Source organism: Pseudopodoces humilis, chromosome 16, assembly GCF_049639895.1.
Source record: "Pseudopodoces humilis isolate 2021_Gansu_Grassland_sample_001 chromosome 16, ASM4963989v1, whole genome shotgun sequence".
Lineage (NCBI taxonomy): Eukaryota > Metazoa > Chordata > Aves > Passeriformes > Paridae > Pseudopodoces > Pseudopodoces humilis.
In genome coordinates, this window is record NC_142215.1 from 8,257,908 (window position 1) to 8,275,039 (window position 17,132).

General features: G+C 40.6%; 1 protein-coding gene across 9 annotated transcripts in view; it reads left to right on the top strand.

Moving 5' to 3' along the window:
• The first annotated feature begins 305 nt into the window (after window positions 1-305).
• The window catches only part of ARNT2 (aryl hydrocarbon receptor nuclear translocator 2), a 95,222-nt gene continuing 78,395 nt past the window's right edge, over window positions 306-17,132 (top strand). For 2 of the 9 annotated variants that reach the window (XM_014251326.2, XM_088063085.1), the window contains exon 1: window positions 306-455. In XM_014251326.2, coding sequence (XP_014106801.1) covers window positions 425-455 — 31 coding nt within the window. In that variant the 5' untranslated portion in view covers window positions 306-424. Of the gene's footprint in view, window positions 456-7,163; window positions 7,218-7,372; window positions 7,582-8,386; window positions 8,520-17,132 lie in introns of those variants that run through there. The other 7 variants (XM_088063086.1, XM_088063089.1, XM_088063094.1 and 4 more) reach the window with 6 other exon arrangements.

A 17,132-nucleotide genomic window follows, 5' to 3' on the forward strand; every position in this document is an offset into this window, starting at 1 on the left:
CCCCGCCCGCGGGCTCCGCTGGCTGCCCCTGGCTCAGGGAAGTTCGCGCCCCGGGGCCGCGGGTTCGAGCCCCGAGGGGGGCGGCCGGTCCGGGGCGGTGTCGGGGGCCGCTCCCGCCGGTTCTGGCGGGGGGTCCCGGCCGGGCAGCGGCGACCGCGGGCCCAGCGCACATGTGCGGCCGCCCGGCACATGCTCACTGAGCGCGGCGCATGAGCAGAGGCGGCGCGGGGCCATCGGACATCTTGGGCCGCCCCGCACGGAGCGGGCAGCGCCGCCGGTCCCGGGGCGGGAGCAGCCGCCGCCCCCGCGCCGCCCGGCCCGCCCGCCCTGGCGCCGGCTGCCTGCCCCTCCCGCGCCTCCCCCGGGCTGCTCTGAGCATCCCTCCGCCCCTCTTGCATTTGTCTTAATTCTTCTCAGAGACAAGATGGCAACGCCGGCGGCGGTAAACCCTCCCGGTGAGTAGCTGCCGTCTCGCCCCAAGTGGCCCCGCCGCACAACACGCCCCCGCCGCCGGCTCCCCCCGCCCGGCCCGGCGCGGGCCCCGCAGCCCCGGGGCGCTCCCGCCGCTCCTCCCGCCGCCCCCGCGGGGCCCCGGGCCGGGCAGAGCAGGGCCGGCGGAGCCGGGAGCCCGCGGGGGTTGCTCGGGACACGCCGCCCCTCGCGGCCCGGCTGCCGGCGCTCCCGCAGCCCTGCAGTAATGAAGAGTTGTGCATAAGCATTGGCGGGCACGGGGCAGCAGAGCAGCGGGGACGGGCAGAGCCGTGCCTGCCCTGGGGACGAGTAGCAACATTGGCTTTCCCCGCCTCTACGTTTGTCAGCTTTATTGTCGGCTCGTGAAGCCAAAACAGGGTGTTGAAACTGACCAAGGGCACCTCGTCATGTGCCCTGTGTTTGTTTCCTTTCCAAAGGATGCAGTAAATATTTGCTGTTAATACTAGAGTTATTGACAAAAGAAACTTACAAACATTTTCCCATGAATTTTTTCGTGAGGGAAGGCATTCCCCGACGTTTTGTTACCTGTCTGTGAGATGTGACATCTATTTTGTTCAGTGCGTGATGGAATAAAGTGAGTTTCGATGAAAGGGCAGAGTAGTATTTTGGAGATGTACTTGGGTCAACTTGGTGTGGATCAACAAGTATCTGACATTAAAAACAAGCGGGACAACGGATCTTGCACTGGGAAAGAAGAATACTAAAAAAGAATATTGCTATTAAAGGTCAATTCCAGATTTACTTACTTTAATATGTGCTTGCATTGTGTCATTTTTTGTAGAGTCAGGTTGAGTTCTTACAATTAAAGGCTTGCTTGAGTAAATGCCAGCTAATGTTTAAAGCTTGTTCATTAGATTAAATCCTGCTGTAGTTGGTAGTGTAGTTGTCATGCTAAAAGTAAATATTATGATATAAACAATGAATTTGGTACAGTAAGTGCCAACACAGTAAGCAGAAACTGATATTTGTCAGTCAGATTAGGTTTTAATATCAGAATTCTACATATTAAATGAAAATCAATACTTAAAGGAAGGTTATGAAATTAAAACCATTTAGCTTCCAGGGTACCCTGTTGTGCATCGTAACAGAGAGTTTCCCTGTGTGCACTCACAGCTACAATCAGTTTTGCAGGCAGAGGAGGATACAAACAGCATTTTTTCACTTGGGTTTGGTTTGCCATTCTCCCTCTACTCTCCAGGCTACACACTGAAGGAGCAGCCCTGTCCGCTTAGAGGTCAGTGCTGAAACTGCTGAGTTTCAGCAGAGCCCAGTGCCCCTTCCACACCTTTTCCACTTTCTGTACCCACCTGCCTGTGGCTGAACCCACAAAAAGCGGTGTTTGCAGGAGGGTACGGCATGCATGAACTGCTCCTAACTCTGAGCAGGGCTGCACCGTTGTTCTCCTGCCACCACCTCAGGAATTGAGGGAGTGAAATGGAATTGAGGAAACATAAAAGAGAAAAGGAAAGAGGAGCCAAATGTGTCTGTGGGCATTTCATGTGACACGGTGAAAGTTGACTTGCAGTGTGGTTCTCAAACTCTCCGAAGCACAGATTGCCGGTCCCTGGGAAGGATAAGGAAACGTGTTGGTTTCCTGAAGTGAACCGAGATGACCTTCTGCAAGGCTGAGGTTGCAGAGCATCATTCTGCTCCTGTCTGGGTGGCTGGAGCAGATCTGAGCTGAAAGACAAACTCGCTGCCTGTTAATGATCCTCCCACATTTTCTGTGCATGAGTGTTGTCAGACACCGGGGAGAAGTTGAAACGGGGAGCTGTGAGGAAAGGAGACCCTCGATCTGTAGCAGAGAGTGCTTCCTTGCTTCCTCTGCTCTACCACGGACAGCAGAAGATAGAGCTGTGAAATGCTGAACTTGTACTGTGGCTTTTTAAAATAATAATTTTTCGTTTTTTTTTTAATAAGTAACTGCAAAGCAGTGCAGAGAAACAGTCAAAATCTGTAGCGAAATGATTTTAATCCTGTTGCTTTCTCTTGGGGACAGATCCTCAGCTGGAGTAACATGAGAATAGCCCTATTAGTATTGGTGAAGCTGTGCCACCTTGCACCAGTTGACTTTCTGATCTGCGATGTTAGGGGAGCACAATAGAAGATTAACTTGTTAAGCATCTTTAATGATGATTAGAAATTACAATATGATTAAATTTTTATTAAGCAATTGTCTGGGGTTCTAATAACAGTTGGTAATTTAGGCAGGACATTAACTTGCAGCTACCACAATACAAATACATGTGGTTTTAGTCATATTCTAGATAGTGGAATGGGGATTAGCGGAGAGAGAAAAGCTGGGTGTTCTCTAACCATGTGAAGGTCTTTCAGTGTGGGATCTTCTGCTACAGAACCATGCAATACTCTGTGGCAGCATCTTCTCTCGTGTGTCTGGTGCAGATCTATCCTCTTTTCCACTGATCTTTTTTTAATGGAGAACTTCAGTTAGGGAAGTTCATAGGTGCAAGAGCAGTTTGCATCGTTTCCCGTCTGAGGCTCACGGGAGCTGCAGTGTCAGGAACCAGATTTGTGGTGGGAGTAAGGCTGGCTCTGTGGGCTTCCTGGGCTGTGTTAGATGTGCATTGGAAGTTCTTTCTGGTGAAGGTGTTTGTGCTTAGCTGCAGCTGGACATCACCCTGACACAGCTGAAGGATAAGCTGTGTGGGATAAGCTGCTTCCTCTTGCTGCATGCTCAGCCTTGGAACGGGACTGGTTGGGAGTACTTTGTTGGTTTCTTGTACTCTGGATGACGAACTGAAGTGTGAAACAATACAGGTGTGTGGGAAGCTCATCTGCATTGGCACAAAGCATCACAGTTAATTTATTTCCTCCTGAAATAAGATTGGCATATTAAATGGGATTTAAGAACAAAAAAACTGTGGAGGTGTAACAAGCATTTCGTAAATTACTGCTTGCAGCAAAGTTACTTAGTGCCATATCTGTTTTAAATGTATTATTTTTAGAATGCAAACTTTGTCCGTAACTGTTGCTACTTTGGGTTCAGATTTTAACTTGAGTGCAATACCTGAAGTGGTGATTCTTATATTAGCCAGGGTGGGATGAAAACATAAATCTCTTCATGAGTTTAGGAATTTTTTTTTCCTGAAGCATCACCTGGTTTGGGGTGGTGAGTTCCAGTCTGGCTCAGTCTGATGGGTGAGCAGCAACTTTCTGCTGTGGTTAGGTGATGAGGAATGAACTGAAAGTCATCCTTTTAGTTCTCCCCAGTGAGGTACCCCTGAATGGAAGGTAGTACACATAGTTGTATTGCCAAAAATGCCACAAACTCATAAGTCAAGTCAAGAGAAATCATGAAATTTTGGAGTTTACTGAGAATTACTTTAGAGGGAAGATCCCACAGGATGTATTTTTGGCTATGTTTTACGATTTTATGAATCCTTAGGGTTGTATTTTTATATTTCATTGAAAAAAAAAATAAAGTAACTTGAGTTGTCCATGTAAGCCCTAAAGCTCCTGTTAGTGATTTCTTTTTAAGCAGAGAGCCTCAAATACAAAGGTTTGGAGAACAGCATGTCCTCAAAAGGACATCTACTAGAAATGTGTAGAGGGAGGTGGTGTGACATGAGAGAAGGAGTTGCTGGGGCTTAGGGACATCACTGCTGCAACCACAGCAGCTCATGAGGGTACTTTCAGCCTATGGCTAATCCAAATACAAAAAAATGGCATTCTAACTTAAAGATTATTAAATAAGCTCTTTTTGCTTTCAGTTTGTAATGAGTTAACAGCAAATTTTCTGTCATATTCATGAGGACTTGTAACTCAGCCCTGCATCTGGGCTCTTGGTTTAGGTAAGTGCAGTGGGTTCTGGTTTTGGTTTTTATGTGTTTGTTTGACTTGGGAGTTAAGTGGAGATAAATTATTTTTCTATTTGAAATAGATATTCTGAGAACCACATAATTTGTTACTCAGTCCTACATTTGGGCTGAAGCTACCAAGATATTAAGTTTTGTGGAAAAAATTTTTTGATGCTGCGCAGTTCATGTTCCCGAAAGGAATTGGCTTTCTGACAATCTGGCCATTCTTTTCTTTAGATTTCAAACAGCTTTGAAATTGATGATTAAAAAAAAGAATCTACTTCAGTGTTTAGATTTCAAAGTCATTCAACTCAAAGCCCAAAAGTTGTGTTTTATTGTTGCTGCTCTGCCCTTCATTACAATACAGACTACCCAGTAAAAAAAAAATCAATTTAACAGCATCCTGGAGTGTTGTAGTGATGGAGGTTGTAATGAGCTCTGATGTTTCTGGTATGCAAAAAAGTAGTCATCATTCTAAGATAAAGTTAAAAAAAAAAAAGGGTTTCAAAATTATAACACTCATTAGCTGATGGGAGGTTTACATTGCAGATCTTATTCTTCCAGTGATTTTGTAGCTCTTGTACTGCAGAATTGGTCCTTAATTCAGTCAAACTATGGTATGAGATCCCAATGCCTCTTGAATTGTTCTGTGATAATGTTTTGTCCTTCAGGACTGTGTACTGAACAGTAACTGGCATTGAAGAAATGCCACTATTTTTATATTTCTAATATATAGGTATAGGGCATACAAAAGATTTGATCTCTTCTATCACAAAATAGTTATTGAAAATTTGCATATGTAGCTTGTGGTTAGTTCTAAATATTTTTTCAATAGAACAATGTTTCCCCATTCCTATAATAAAAATGCAAAACAAAAGAGATATTGCTGATTTCTGTAATACGATATGGTGTTGCTGATATTTCTTAGCAGTAAGAAAAATTGCAATAGAGATTAGGTAGAAAAGAAAAAAAAAATAGCCTTTTCAAAATAGTCAAGGCAAAATAACCCTGTTCATGTAGTGATTATTGTTATTAAGAGGACAGAAATGGGGCTGTCATTATGAAGATGTATTCAGAGATTATGCTTAAATGGTAGTGAAGATCAGATATGTGTGTCGTTCAGAGTAATTTTGGGGGTCTTACTGCCTCATAACTGACAAGCAAGAAGGGAAAATGTATTAATTCAGTGCTACCTGCAGAAATTACAATGTTATTAAAATTTGCAGGAGAAAAGAAAAAGAGGGGTCTTGAGTTTAAGAGATGGGAATTGAGATCGCGGCTCTTGTAGATCTCTGGCAGATTTTCCAGTCTATCTATAGCAAAGTGTCTTTGGCTGGCCAGCAGAGTTCTGAGATGGATGAATCAGCTCAGGATGAGCTGTTCTGTCTCGCCAGCTCTGGGGAGAGCAGAGATGCTCTCCTGGGTGCAGAAGTGTGCAGATACCAACCCCAGCTTCTCTGACTAGGGCTGTGCTCAATAAAGGTTGTGTGGGAAGGAAATCTCCAAAGTCAGAGGTGCTCCTTCACCATTCTGCAACATATTTCATGCAAAAACATTACATTTGCTGGACGACAGAGGCAAAAATGTGACATTCCAGGGATCGTGGGTGGATGCTTGCTCTAGAAACCATTGGTACAGTTTACTTCTTGCTAACAGTGTTTTCTTTGTTCAGCTCTTAAGCATTTCCTGTCACCTCATCTGTATCAATCATTCTGTCAAGTGAGGAAAAGAAAAATTTTATGAGGCTGGATTTGTACATTTTATTTGACTTTTGATTATAATCCAAGTAAGATAGATGCAATGAAGAAACCTCAGAAAAATAATCCTTCGTCATCTTCCATTGTTTCAAATAAAAACCCACATGAAAATGAATAGATGGAATAAACCCCCACGGACCATGCACTTTCTGTCTGTTCAGGGAAGAACTACTTTGTCACAAAATGTTACAGGATTTTGGCAAGATCTGGCCTTTAATGTGCAGAAATTACATGGTTTGAAAGTGCAGGATGAAATCGCGAATGACAATTTTTCAGCAAGAGCTGATTCAGAGTTTATTTTGGATAGTCAAAATTTCAAATGGTTCTCAGTTTTATTGTTGGCACGGATTAGTGGCCGTAGTCATGCGATGTGTAATGAATTAGAAGCTTTTTTCAAGATAGATGTAACTTCCTTTTTTTTTCGTACCCAGAGCACTCTGGTCTTCCTTGAGCGAAGCCATCTGCACAGGGAGAAAGAGAAATCCTTTCTTTTGGACACTCTACATATTGATGAATGTTTCTAAACTTTCTGCTTCCTCTGTCTTTTTTTGTCAGCATTTGTTTCCATTTTGCTTATCTTTGGTATTCCTGTCCTGTGGTTTCAATCCTGCTTTTCACACTTAGGTGTCTCTACCTTTCTCACAACTCCTGTAACTACTGTATTTTCTCTGTGCTGAGCTTTGTATTGACTTCTCAGTGTTGTTGAAATGTAAATGAATCCCGGCATTGTGCTGGTGCTACTCCCAAGTCTTTCAACAGCTTATAAATTCAGATTTGTTCTGCAGGGAGCATCTGAAGTCCCCCTTAGAGAAAAGTGGTACTTTTTCTGTTGCAAGTAGCAACTGTGCTGCCTTCCCTGCAGCCCAGCAGGTACTGTGAAGTGCAATCAGCTGGGTCAAATTGAAAGCCTCTGTTAGCTTGCATCTGCCCTGGGTGTGTGTGTGTTGTTGTTTTGTTCAAGGGCAGCTCATAGTACTCATTTCAAATGCTTAGATCTGGGCTGCTGCAGGTTTTTCTCATCTAAATGTCAACTGCATGTGACAAGTAGAATAATATAAAATAATTGTAATTTTTTCTCTAATCAAGCAAAAGGAGTGTTGAATTGTTTAATTACTGGCTTTGCCAGCATGCAGATGGAAAGGCTTTTCAGGTAAGTTGCTCATACAAAATGCCTAAAATGGATAGTAATTAACAACTGGCTCTTCATTGGTATGTTAATTATGCTGCCATTTGTCCTGGTGCCTGTCGTTCTTTAAATGTTCGGTTACACTGAACTGAAGCGTTCACTTCCTGGCAAACACAGAATGTATCAGAACAGTTTGACTCTCAGATATATGCAAATATTTTATGGGAAGAGGCATGCCAGTAAATCACTGAGCTGCAAAGAACAAAAACACTGCATATTTGTATTCCTCAGAGGTAAAAGCAAAACCTGTTTCTGAGGAACCTGCAGGCCTGATGTTGAAAAATGGTCTCTAATACTTTCCCAGTACTAACCCAGAACACCGTTCCATGTAAGTAGGTAATTTTTAGGAACTTGTTACTGCTGGCTGTTTCTATTAGTGAAGGTAGGTGGACATCTGGGTGCTGTTAAATGTCCTTGAAATGCATATATTTTAAAACTGCATTGCTTGTAATATCTGGATGGAAAATTCAAACTGAACTGGAAATGCTTTTAGAACTTCGTATGGAACTGATTACTTTGAATTCAAGAAGAGTTTAAGTAACTTATGAATAGATCACAGCAGTAGTCTCAGATCTTATTCAATTGACTGTTTAATTCTTTTGAGAATGGAGATTGTCTCCTGTTTTCTGGACTGTGCTTTGCAGAGTTCCTTCCCCAGTCTCCACATACTATGGCAATAAGGAAAACCAGGTTGTGTCTGGTATATCTCCATCCAGCAGTGCCCTGAAGAGGGCCAGGCTGCTAAAGCCATGTGGCAGGTTTTCTGTGATCAGCCTGGGAGTGTGAGGCTGGTATTTTAATTTGCTGAGCCTCTGCCACATGGAAAGTGTTAAATCAGCCCAACACAGTGCCCTCAACACCTGGCAAAAGTCAGCCCCTGAAATGAGGTGCTGATTGTAAAGTAGCTGTGCAAAGTGGATTACAGCCATAAAATTAGTTAGTAAAAGGCACTGGGTACTGTATCACTGCCCTCTGCCTCACGTTTCAGCCTTTCGTGGACAAAAAATTGTGTTGCTGTTAGCACTGCCAGGCTGTGGCTGAGCTGGATTTCCATTGTGTTGTGTCCGATGAAGCTGTTACCAAAGTTTCTAGCTCAATTTTGAGCCCAACTTTAAACACTTAAAGTAGTGATAGCTAGAAAAGCTTAGTTTGAAATGATAAATTCTTGTGTTCCCAGTCACTGAGAGGTGTCTCATTTAGCATCCATCCATGGAGGCTGCCCTGTGAGAGTTTGGGAAAAGAGTGGTCGGTCTGTTGACTACTCCTGTGAGTCATATTCATGTCAATATATGGGACACCACTGTTTTTCTTGGATTTATTTTATTTTTAAGTATCTTTAAGAGATACCCTGGCCCTCTGCATATAGATGTCTCGCTCTGAAAATACTTTGCACCTTCTGTAATAAGCAGTGATTTGACCAGTAGAAAACGAGGCTGTATAATTAAAATTTCCTCTCATTGTAATGAGATTTTCAGTGTAGGAATATAATGACAAATTATTGGAGCTATGTCAAGATTTCAGTGTTTCAGAGATAAGAGTTTCTCTGCTAAGTTTTTTATATTTTCATCTAAAACTGGTAATATTTCTGGTTTAAGGGAGAAAAAGAAAAAGTAAATTTATTTGGCGTGCAAGAAGGTTTGTGGGAACAGCAGTTGCAGTGTTTTTTTTTGCTTACCAGTGAAGGTTTGAAATATGCATTTTCATTGTTGAAATTAAAGTAAATGAACCATCACTAAGGAAAGTATAGGGGCATTTTCAAACTCTTTTATTAGGACTGGAAAATAAGAATGCTTTCTAGCTGCATCTCCAGTAAAGGGGACAGTGTACTACTGGATGTCTTAAGTGAACATAACAACAAAGTGTTGAGGCCTACAGAATCCAAATTTCCCAGTGTTTTGAAACATGTTCTTAAACATGTGTAATGTCTCTGTGGATTCTCTGCCATCTGTGAGTTAGGGTTGGTCCAAGTGAAACTATTTCTCTGGAACTGGATTCTCACTAAGAACAGTTCTAGATCAGACTACATGGAACCCCTACCAAAAATAACTCATTACAGAACTTTAAAATTAAGTATAAATTTTCCATTATGGATACTTACAGAATAAGACAGCAATAGGGGAAGTTTTCTTCCTTCTTTGTTGTTGATGATCACTTGGGTGATGTACTTGATGAAGTACTTGGATGTATCTGAGTCTTTGGGCTCCTTGTAGTTTATTCTTACTTGAGACTTGATTCTTGAATGATCACAGATGTTGGGTTGTTTTTCTTCTAAATAAAACCTGAGTGTTCCTGGACTTTCTGTACTCTCTGATCTGTTTCTGATACACTCAGTGAACATGTGCCTTTCTGAGATCTATTAGTCTTTTGCTTAAATATATCTTGATGCTCTTTCGCTCTTCAGACATGCTAACATTATACATTTCCAAACTGATTCCTGACTCAAGACTTAATCATATTTTGTTTTAGTGGTGTCCTCCAGAACTCTTTGGTTCTGAGCTCTAAATGGGACTGAGGCTTATCATGGTATTTAATGTTTTAGGGGAAGCTGCCAGTCTCAGTATCTCTGCTCTCCAAAGTGTTCCCTTTTGTCACCTGCATTTCTCCCTCCAGGTTCCATGCGTGTTTTAAAAAAATGGAAGTGTGTAAATATGTAAATAATGTTTGAGGTTGGGCAGCTGTAGGATGGCGCTGTGAAATGAAATCTTAGTGCTGGTGTGCAATATCTGAATTAAAAGGTGTGTGGTTTTACTTGTCGGCATTTTGGTTGAGTACTATCAGCTGGAGATGTGTGAGTGGGTGGAAAGAACAGTAGCGTGGAGTTCATGCTGAATTATGTTTTGCTGGAGGAAAGCTGTTCATTAGTCTCATAGCTGGCACATGCCTCTTTATTCCTTCTCTAAAGTAGTATCTGACGACTTTGATGAAAAGGTTGATATGACATTAAGGAATTGGTTCTGCCTCATCTACTGATGTGCAAAAGCCTTTCCGCCCTTGGCAGAGCTGAGTGAGACACAGGCAGCATGCCAATCCTCACTTTGCTCTAGGAAGGGTGTGTGTGTGGTGAACAGTTCAGGGTTTGAGGAGCCTTGGCTCCATCTCTGAGTGGTACGTGTGGAGGTTAATGATGGTGCATCCGAGATTGGCTCCAGGGTTCATTGTGTCTCCACCTACACCCCTCTCGTGCTTTTTCAGGATGGTCCTAAGGACATTTCGTCATTGCTAAACTTAACATGAAAGTAGTAATTATGAATAAGAATTTCAGAGAGCAGTGAATTGTCGCTGTGCAGGAAAATTCCCGGCTGTTGCACGCTGGCTGCACATTTTGCACATATCACTGGCTGACTGCCTCATCTGAGAATCGACCAGGGCAAGAAGGCAGGCTTGTGGTACAGGCCCTGGACAGGGTTCAAGTTTTCTACAGGCTTTCTACTGAATCACTGACAAATAACATTCACATGCCACAATTAAGTCATCTGATTTTTGTTTTCATTTATCTTACCACCAGTTTGCAAGTCCTGTTCATAAGACTGCATACTTGAGATGCTTTTTTCATATGTGTCAGTTGTAAAAATTACATATTTGTAAGATGCCTACGCTGGGACAAGCAAAGAATGTGCTTCATTGTGATGTACTAATTGATAATGTTTATTAATAGATTTTTATTTCAACTGCGTTTATGTTGGATTAGCAAAAAATTTCCCCCCTTCGGGAAGAAACAGAGAGAGAAAAGGAAAATATACAGCTTCTATCTCTCTGGAAGCAGCACTTGTTATTTATTCTAGGCACATGAATAATCATTAATTTGTATTTTCTTTACAGAGTGTTAGGATATTTGGATAATGTGCTTTTTAAATGTCTTGGCAGAATATACATGATAGTTATTTCAGTGCTGAACTAGCAAAAATTGACCTGGCTTTAAAGTATTAATATAGGTTTTACTACTTATATCTTGTCTTATGTTTGCTTATGGCACTTAAATTTACCTTTGAAAATGCATTAGTTTATTCTCATCCAGCTAGTTTGTATTAAGATTGAGAGCAAAATGTACATTGCTTCATACACCAGAGATGATCAAACTATATGAGAAACACAGTTGCACTGAGTGAAAATTATGAGATAGTTTTCAAGTGTCTGTTGTGCATTTGGAAGTTAAATTTAAAAAGTAGGAAAATGTATTATATGGGGTTATTTGGTTAGTGGGTTAACTCAAACTGCTCTTTAAATCAAATCAGTGAACTATCCCTGGAAGTAAATACATTTTCAGAAATGAAATCATGACTCTTTCTAATGTTGAAATGTAAGGATAAAGTATTTGTAGTGATTTTGTGGTAAATGCATGTGGCTGCCACTGGCTGTTTGCTTTATTGCGTAGAGTCCCTGTAGTAGCTGGAACCTGATTGCCAGGTTTGAAATTCAGACTAATCTTGTGTGTCCTGTGTACTTGCCTGTGCTGCTCTTCAGTCAGCAAATAGCAAAGCTAAAACCTTACTTTGGTCAATATTTACAGACAAACAATCAGCTTGTTTTTTGACAAACATCCAGTTTGTTTACAGTGAGGGTTTTTTCTGTATCATTCTTCACTTCTGCATTTGATATATACACAGGACTGTCTGTATGCTTTTGGGAACAAGTGGCTTGTAATGGATGTCAAATCGTGTTTAATGTGAATATGGGGACATAGAAAAATAATGCTTTGTTGTCATATGCTTTTTTTTGTTTAGTGGTTCACTGGTAGAACATCCAGCAAATCTTGTATTCTGTAATTCTGAAAAAGCAAGTAAGAGCATGGCTATTACTGCTGATCACTTCAGAAAGTCTGGCACAGCCTACCTGGAAACAGCATTTTCTCTTACGTTGAAACTGGTAATTTTAAAAAGAAGGCATGAGATTCAGTTTTAAAAAATATGTTCAGGAAGCAGCTCTGGGACGAAGTTACAGAAAAAAGGTGTTCCAAAATTCATGACAAATTGTTGGGAGTGTAGGAAACTTAAAGGAACACTAAAGAATATTCTGCAGCAGAACATTTTAGTATTTTATATTTTCTACATGCCTATGAAGGTTCCTTCCGTAACATTGGGGTGTACCATTTAGAACATTTGTGGGAACAAAAAATTCTATAAAGTAACAACAACAGCAGCAAATACTGTTACCTTTGAGCACCCAAAAGCTTGTGAATGTCTATTATTTTTTTTGTTATTTGCAGACATGAAATATTTAATATGTGAAATTACTTAAAAAGAATAATGTTCTAGAAATAATTTAATGAAGGGGCAATGAAAAGTAGAAAAACCATTAAGACCTTTATTTGAAATGTTGGGGGGTTTTTGCTTGCAGAAAAATTCAGGGTTTTTATCTGCATAGAGGAGGGTTGCTGCTGATGTGGGCTGGTGTATCACATTAGTGAAGACATCAGAAGGTGTTCTGAGGTTGTCCTTGTTGGGAGGTTGAACTGAGCACATCCAGGTTGGTGACAGGTGCCAGGTGAACATTGTGGGAAGGCTGGTGCACTCCTTTCAGGTGGCTTTTCAAGGTTCAGTTCAATTTGAATCTGGAATTTTCTTATTCATAGCCCTCTTCCATAGTCTGAAGGCTGGAGTACAGTATTTCATCAACTGGAAAGGGACTTTGAGAATTAATGGCTGGAGCTTGTTTGCTTGTACACCCTGTTGGAGTCATATTTTTTGATCCTTTTTGCTACTATGGGAAAGTGAGGTTGGCTGTTTTCTTCAATCTATAGAGAAAAAAAAATAAAAGAAATTTTAATCAGAAAATCTCCTTTGACTTAAAGGAATTTCAGACAGACATAAAATCAACTGAGTATTTACAGTGCTCAGGCTGGGTTTTTGAAAGGGAGTTAAATGTGGGGTTTTTTCCCTGCAGTTTTTCGACAGAGAATGTTGTATTAGAAATCATGAGAAAATAAAGAAGTACTAAACCACACCCTATTTTTAGAATGTGTTTTTGAGGAGTAGTGATATTCTTTTTAAGGTGTTTAACATAAAAATTCTAATTCTTAGTAATGAATTGGGGTGTGAAAACACCTGAAAGGCCAATTAATTATCATAACATCAAATAAGCATCATTTGCTTGTTGATCAAGCAGAACTGAAGTCATTAGTGCTATCAATAGAATGCTGTTTAATGAAAACAATAGCATTCTGATTACCCAACAGTGCCCAAGGACACCGTAAATTTACTGATAATTAAATATTTGGTAACGCAAGTTGCTGTTCTGAATGAAATTTAAAATTAACATACCCTTCTGAGGCACACTTAAAAATCTTTGTAATAAATAATAAAGGCGTTTGAAGGACACGAGTCAGTAATTTTCAGTGAATAATTTGAATCAGAGTGGTCCACATTTTACACCTTTGTCGCTGGACTGTGCTGCTCCCGAGCTTTCTGCAGCCGATGGGGAGCGAATGTGTCGGTCTGGTGTGGTGGGAGCCCCACAAATACCCCAGTCTGTGACCCCAGTGTGGTCTGTGGCTTGCAGGGCAGCTCGTGGGCCACCACTGGAGCAGTGGTGCTGGGTTTGGGGGGGATGGAGTTTGGCAGTCACCACATCCTCAGAAAGAGCATGTACAAAGCCTTCGTGGTCTTCCTTGCCAGCCCCTGGGTGACTTGGCTCAGTAAAATGACTGTAGAGATTCCTCCTGGTGGGGCAGGGTAATCTGTTTTGGTCTGGCTCCATGCATTTTCAAATTTTTACATTTAGGATAAATTATACAACTGCTTGCACCTGTGAACTCTAGAACAATGCTTTCTCACTGCAAATGCATTATAAGAAATTTTTTATGAAATAATTATAAGAGGGGACCAAGAATTTATTAATTCACTTGAACACTTCTGCTCGTTACTTAAGAAATACGTTGTCAAATTTCTTCAAATGTGAACCAAAAGTTACAGTCGTAAATACTGCCTCTCATGCTCTTGAAATCTGATAGCTGATTACTTCTGTAATTAACAGAAAATATGGACAAGTGATGTTGGCAATGACTTTCATGTGAATTCTGTGCATTTTTGGGTAGAGGAGAAAATGAAATAATTGAGGAAGACATTGGATTTCTGGGAAAGTTAGGCTGCCCCTGATCTACATTTAGTTAAAATCCATTTTAGTGAATGCTCTGGACAGATTTATTGCTAATTAGCTTTATTTCTTTGCATTTATACAGCTATTGACTAATTTTTATGTAGTTGATAGGAGTTTAGAGCGCTGTCATCTTGTTATGATGTAAACTCTGGAGAGCCACAATATTGATCTCAGTGAATTTTATCCTTCTGTATACCACTGCAAGTATTTTAATAGCAGCTTCAAAATAATTTCCACAAATTGGCAGTTGAACTTGTACATGAAGAAAATAGATTTGTTATCAGGTGCTGAAAATGCTTGAAATCTAAACCAGCTTCTGTTGCTGGAAAATAATGCCTAGATAGATAGTAAGAAGCCAGACTGCTTGATAGAAGATTGTGGAAATATTATTTTAAAAGAAATAGTTAGACGATGAATGAACAAAAAAGAAGCCTCGAATGATGACATAGTGCAGATAAACTATTGAGCAGTTACTGCTATTATCTTTTCATTATAAAACAGTTATGTAGGAATTTATAAAAACAAATTTGCTTGCAAATATTTTCTTGACAATTGTAGAAGAGGGAATGGAAACAAAATGTATTTAGGAAAGAACAAATAGCAGTGATGGTATAAAACTAATAATCAGTGATCCAGAGCAAGGGCATACCATGGAAAATGCTTGATTTCATTGTTAATGAAATAAAGTAATAGCAGTAATTGGTTAATTTCCTATCTTACCTTTGCAGAAGAAATACACTAAAGAAATGCTACATCTGCTGCTCCTGATGTAAAAACATGCTGTCTTGTCCAAAAAGTAAAATTTTTCAAACCCAGCATATATTTTCTAGCACTGGCCAAAAGCGGGTGCTTGAAGGAGTAGAAAATCAGAGTAAGCATGTGCTGTGCTTCCCCTGGCTACTGTCCCACCCTCCAGCCATGTGGGACTCAGAGGCTTCTTGAGCCAGGCATGATCTTTGATTCACAGAGCTCAATGAATTTCTTTTCCACAGTTTTCAATAGGCTCTAAATAAAGCCTATATAGTTTTTCTTTGCATCCACAGATTCCCATTGTAGGTAGTTTGGGGCATCCAGAGATAATTGTGATTGGGCAGGAGAGCTTGGCAAAAATATTAAGGGTGTGAGAAGGGGCAAGTTCTGGGATAGTGTGACAGTGGCTGAAATACTTTGCCAGTACCTTTGAGGAGTGGACTGGCTTGGAGAGACTCCCAAGAGGCAACAAGCAGTGCAGTGGGAGAAGGAATCCAGGCTTAAGTCTTCTGGTTTACATATATGTGTGTATACACATGTGTATATATGTGTGTACATTTATCTATACCTGTGTGTGCATATATATATATGTGTATATGTATATATGTACATATGTATTGATATGTAGTCTTGAGAGCAGCCAGCAAAAATTGGATGCTGTGCAAGGCAGGAGATGAGGAGTGGTTGGATGGGAGGGCTTTTCTTTCTGTGTAGACAGAAGTCTAATCTCAATAAATCTTAAGAATGTAGAGGCAGGTATGACAAAATACATCCATAACTGAAATCACAGTAAAGCTGATAGCATGGCTGTTTGGGTTTTTTTTTTTTTTTTTTAACTTGCATTTGCCAGCTGAGTAACTCTCAATTTGTTCTCTTTGCTTATTTACTGAGCAACAAATTTTACCCAGCCCTTTTAATGATTAGTGATAATCCTGTGGACAGGACCATATACAGGTGTTTTGCCTAATTCAGGATTATTGTGCCTGGCTTTAGCTGGTGTTGCAGCTTCCACTTTACCTCCTGATGTTTTATTGGATGAAATACAGCAAGTGTTCTGTTTTAAAAAGGGAAAAAATTGTCCTGTACATGGATTTCTAATTGAATGCCAACCAAAACAAGCTAAATGAAACAGACTTGTTAAATGAAGAATTAATGAACTGAGTATGATCTGTCTCTGAGAAACTGGAAAGAAAGACCTTAGAATTTATTATTTTTTCCTCATGTTTGTTTGCCCAGGCTGGGTGTGTGCTTGCACAGGTTTGTAAGTTCATTAATGGGTCAGCTGTGAGTGGTTGTACATAAGAGAACAGCCATATATGCTGTTTGCTAGGTCTGATGCTCAGTAAAAAGTATGGAAAATAACACAGAATGTTACCTTCTGTTTCTTGCACATAACTTATAATTATGCAGTTACTTTTGGCAAATATAAAATGTCAGAGAAGGAGGGAGAATCACCATTCATTTCAAATGGAAATGTTGCATAGTTTGGGGAGCCTTGTTTTTTGGTGATTTGCTTGGCACTTTTGCCACATGTCAGTAATATCAGCCAAAATAATGTCAGTAAAACCAGGGCAAATTAATTCAGAGACAATTAAGTGTGGAATTATGTTGTATGATTGCATTATCATGTCTGTAGTGGCCGAAGACAGGGTAGGGTCACATTCAAACACCTTAAATGGTCCTGCTGCTGTTGTCTGCTGTTTTACTGTGACCCTTAATGTAAACTAAGCACCTGCCTCTCTTTTTTTAATAATGTTTACATCAATCCTGAGACAGCCTTTCAAAGTCAGATTTTCATCCTCTCTGTAAACTGGCCTTTTACAGTAGCTGCCCTACTTCCCTGCCCGATTTGCATGTGCACTTTCCCACTTGTAACTATTTATATCTGAGACATTTGCCAAGTGTTGGAGGCTCAGGTTGTGTTTTCAGTGTGAATCTACCCCAGGCCCTTGGATTTGCTTCTGGCTCGCTCCTTCATGCACTTCCAGACTTTGGATGTGAGAAGTACTTGTCTTCTAATGCGTCAGTCCATCATAA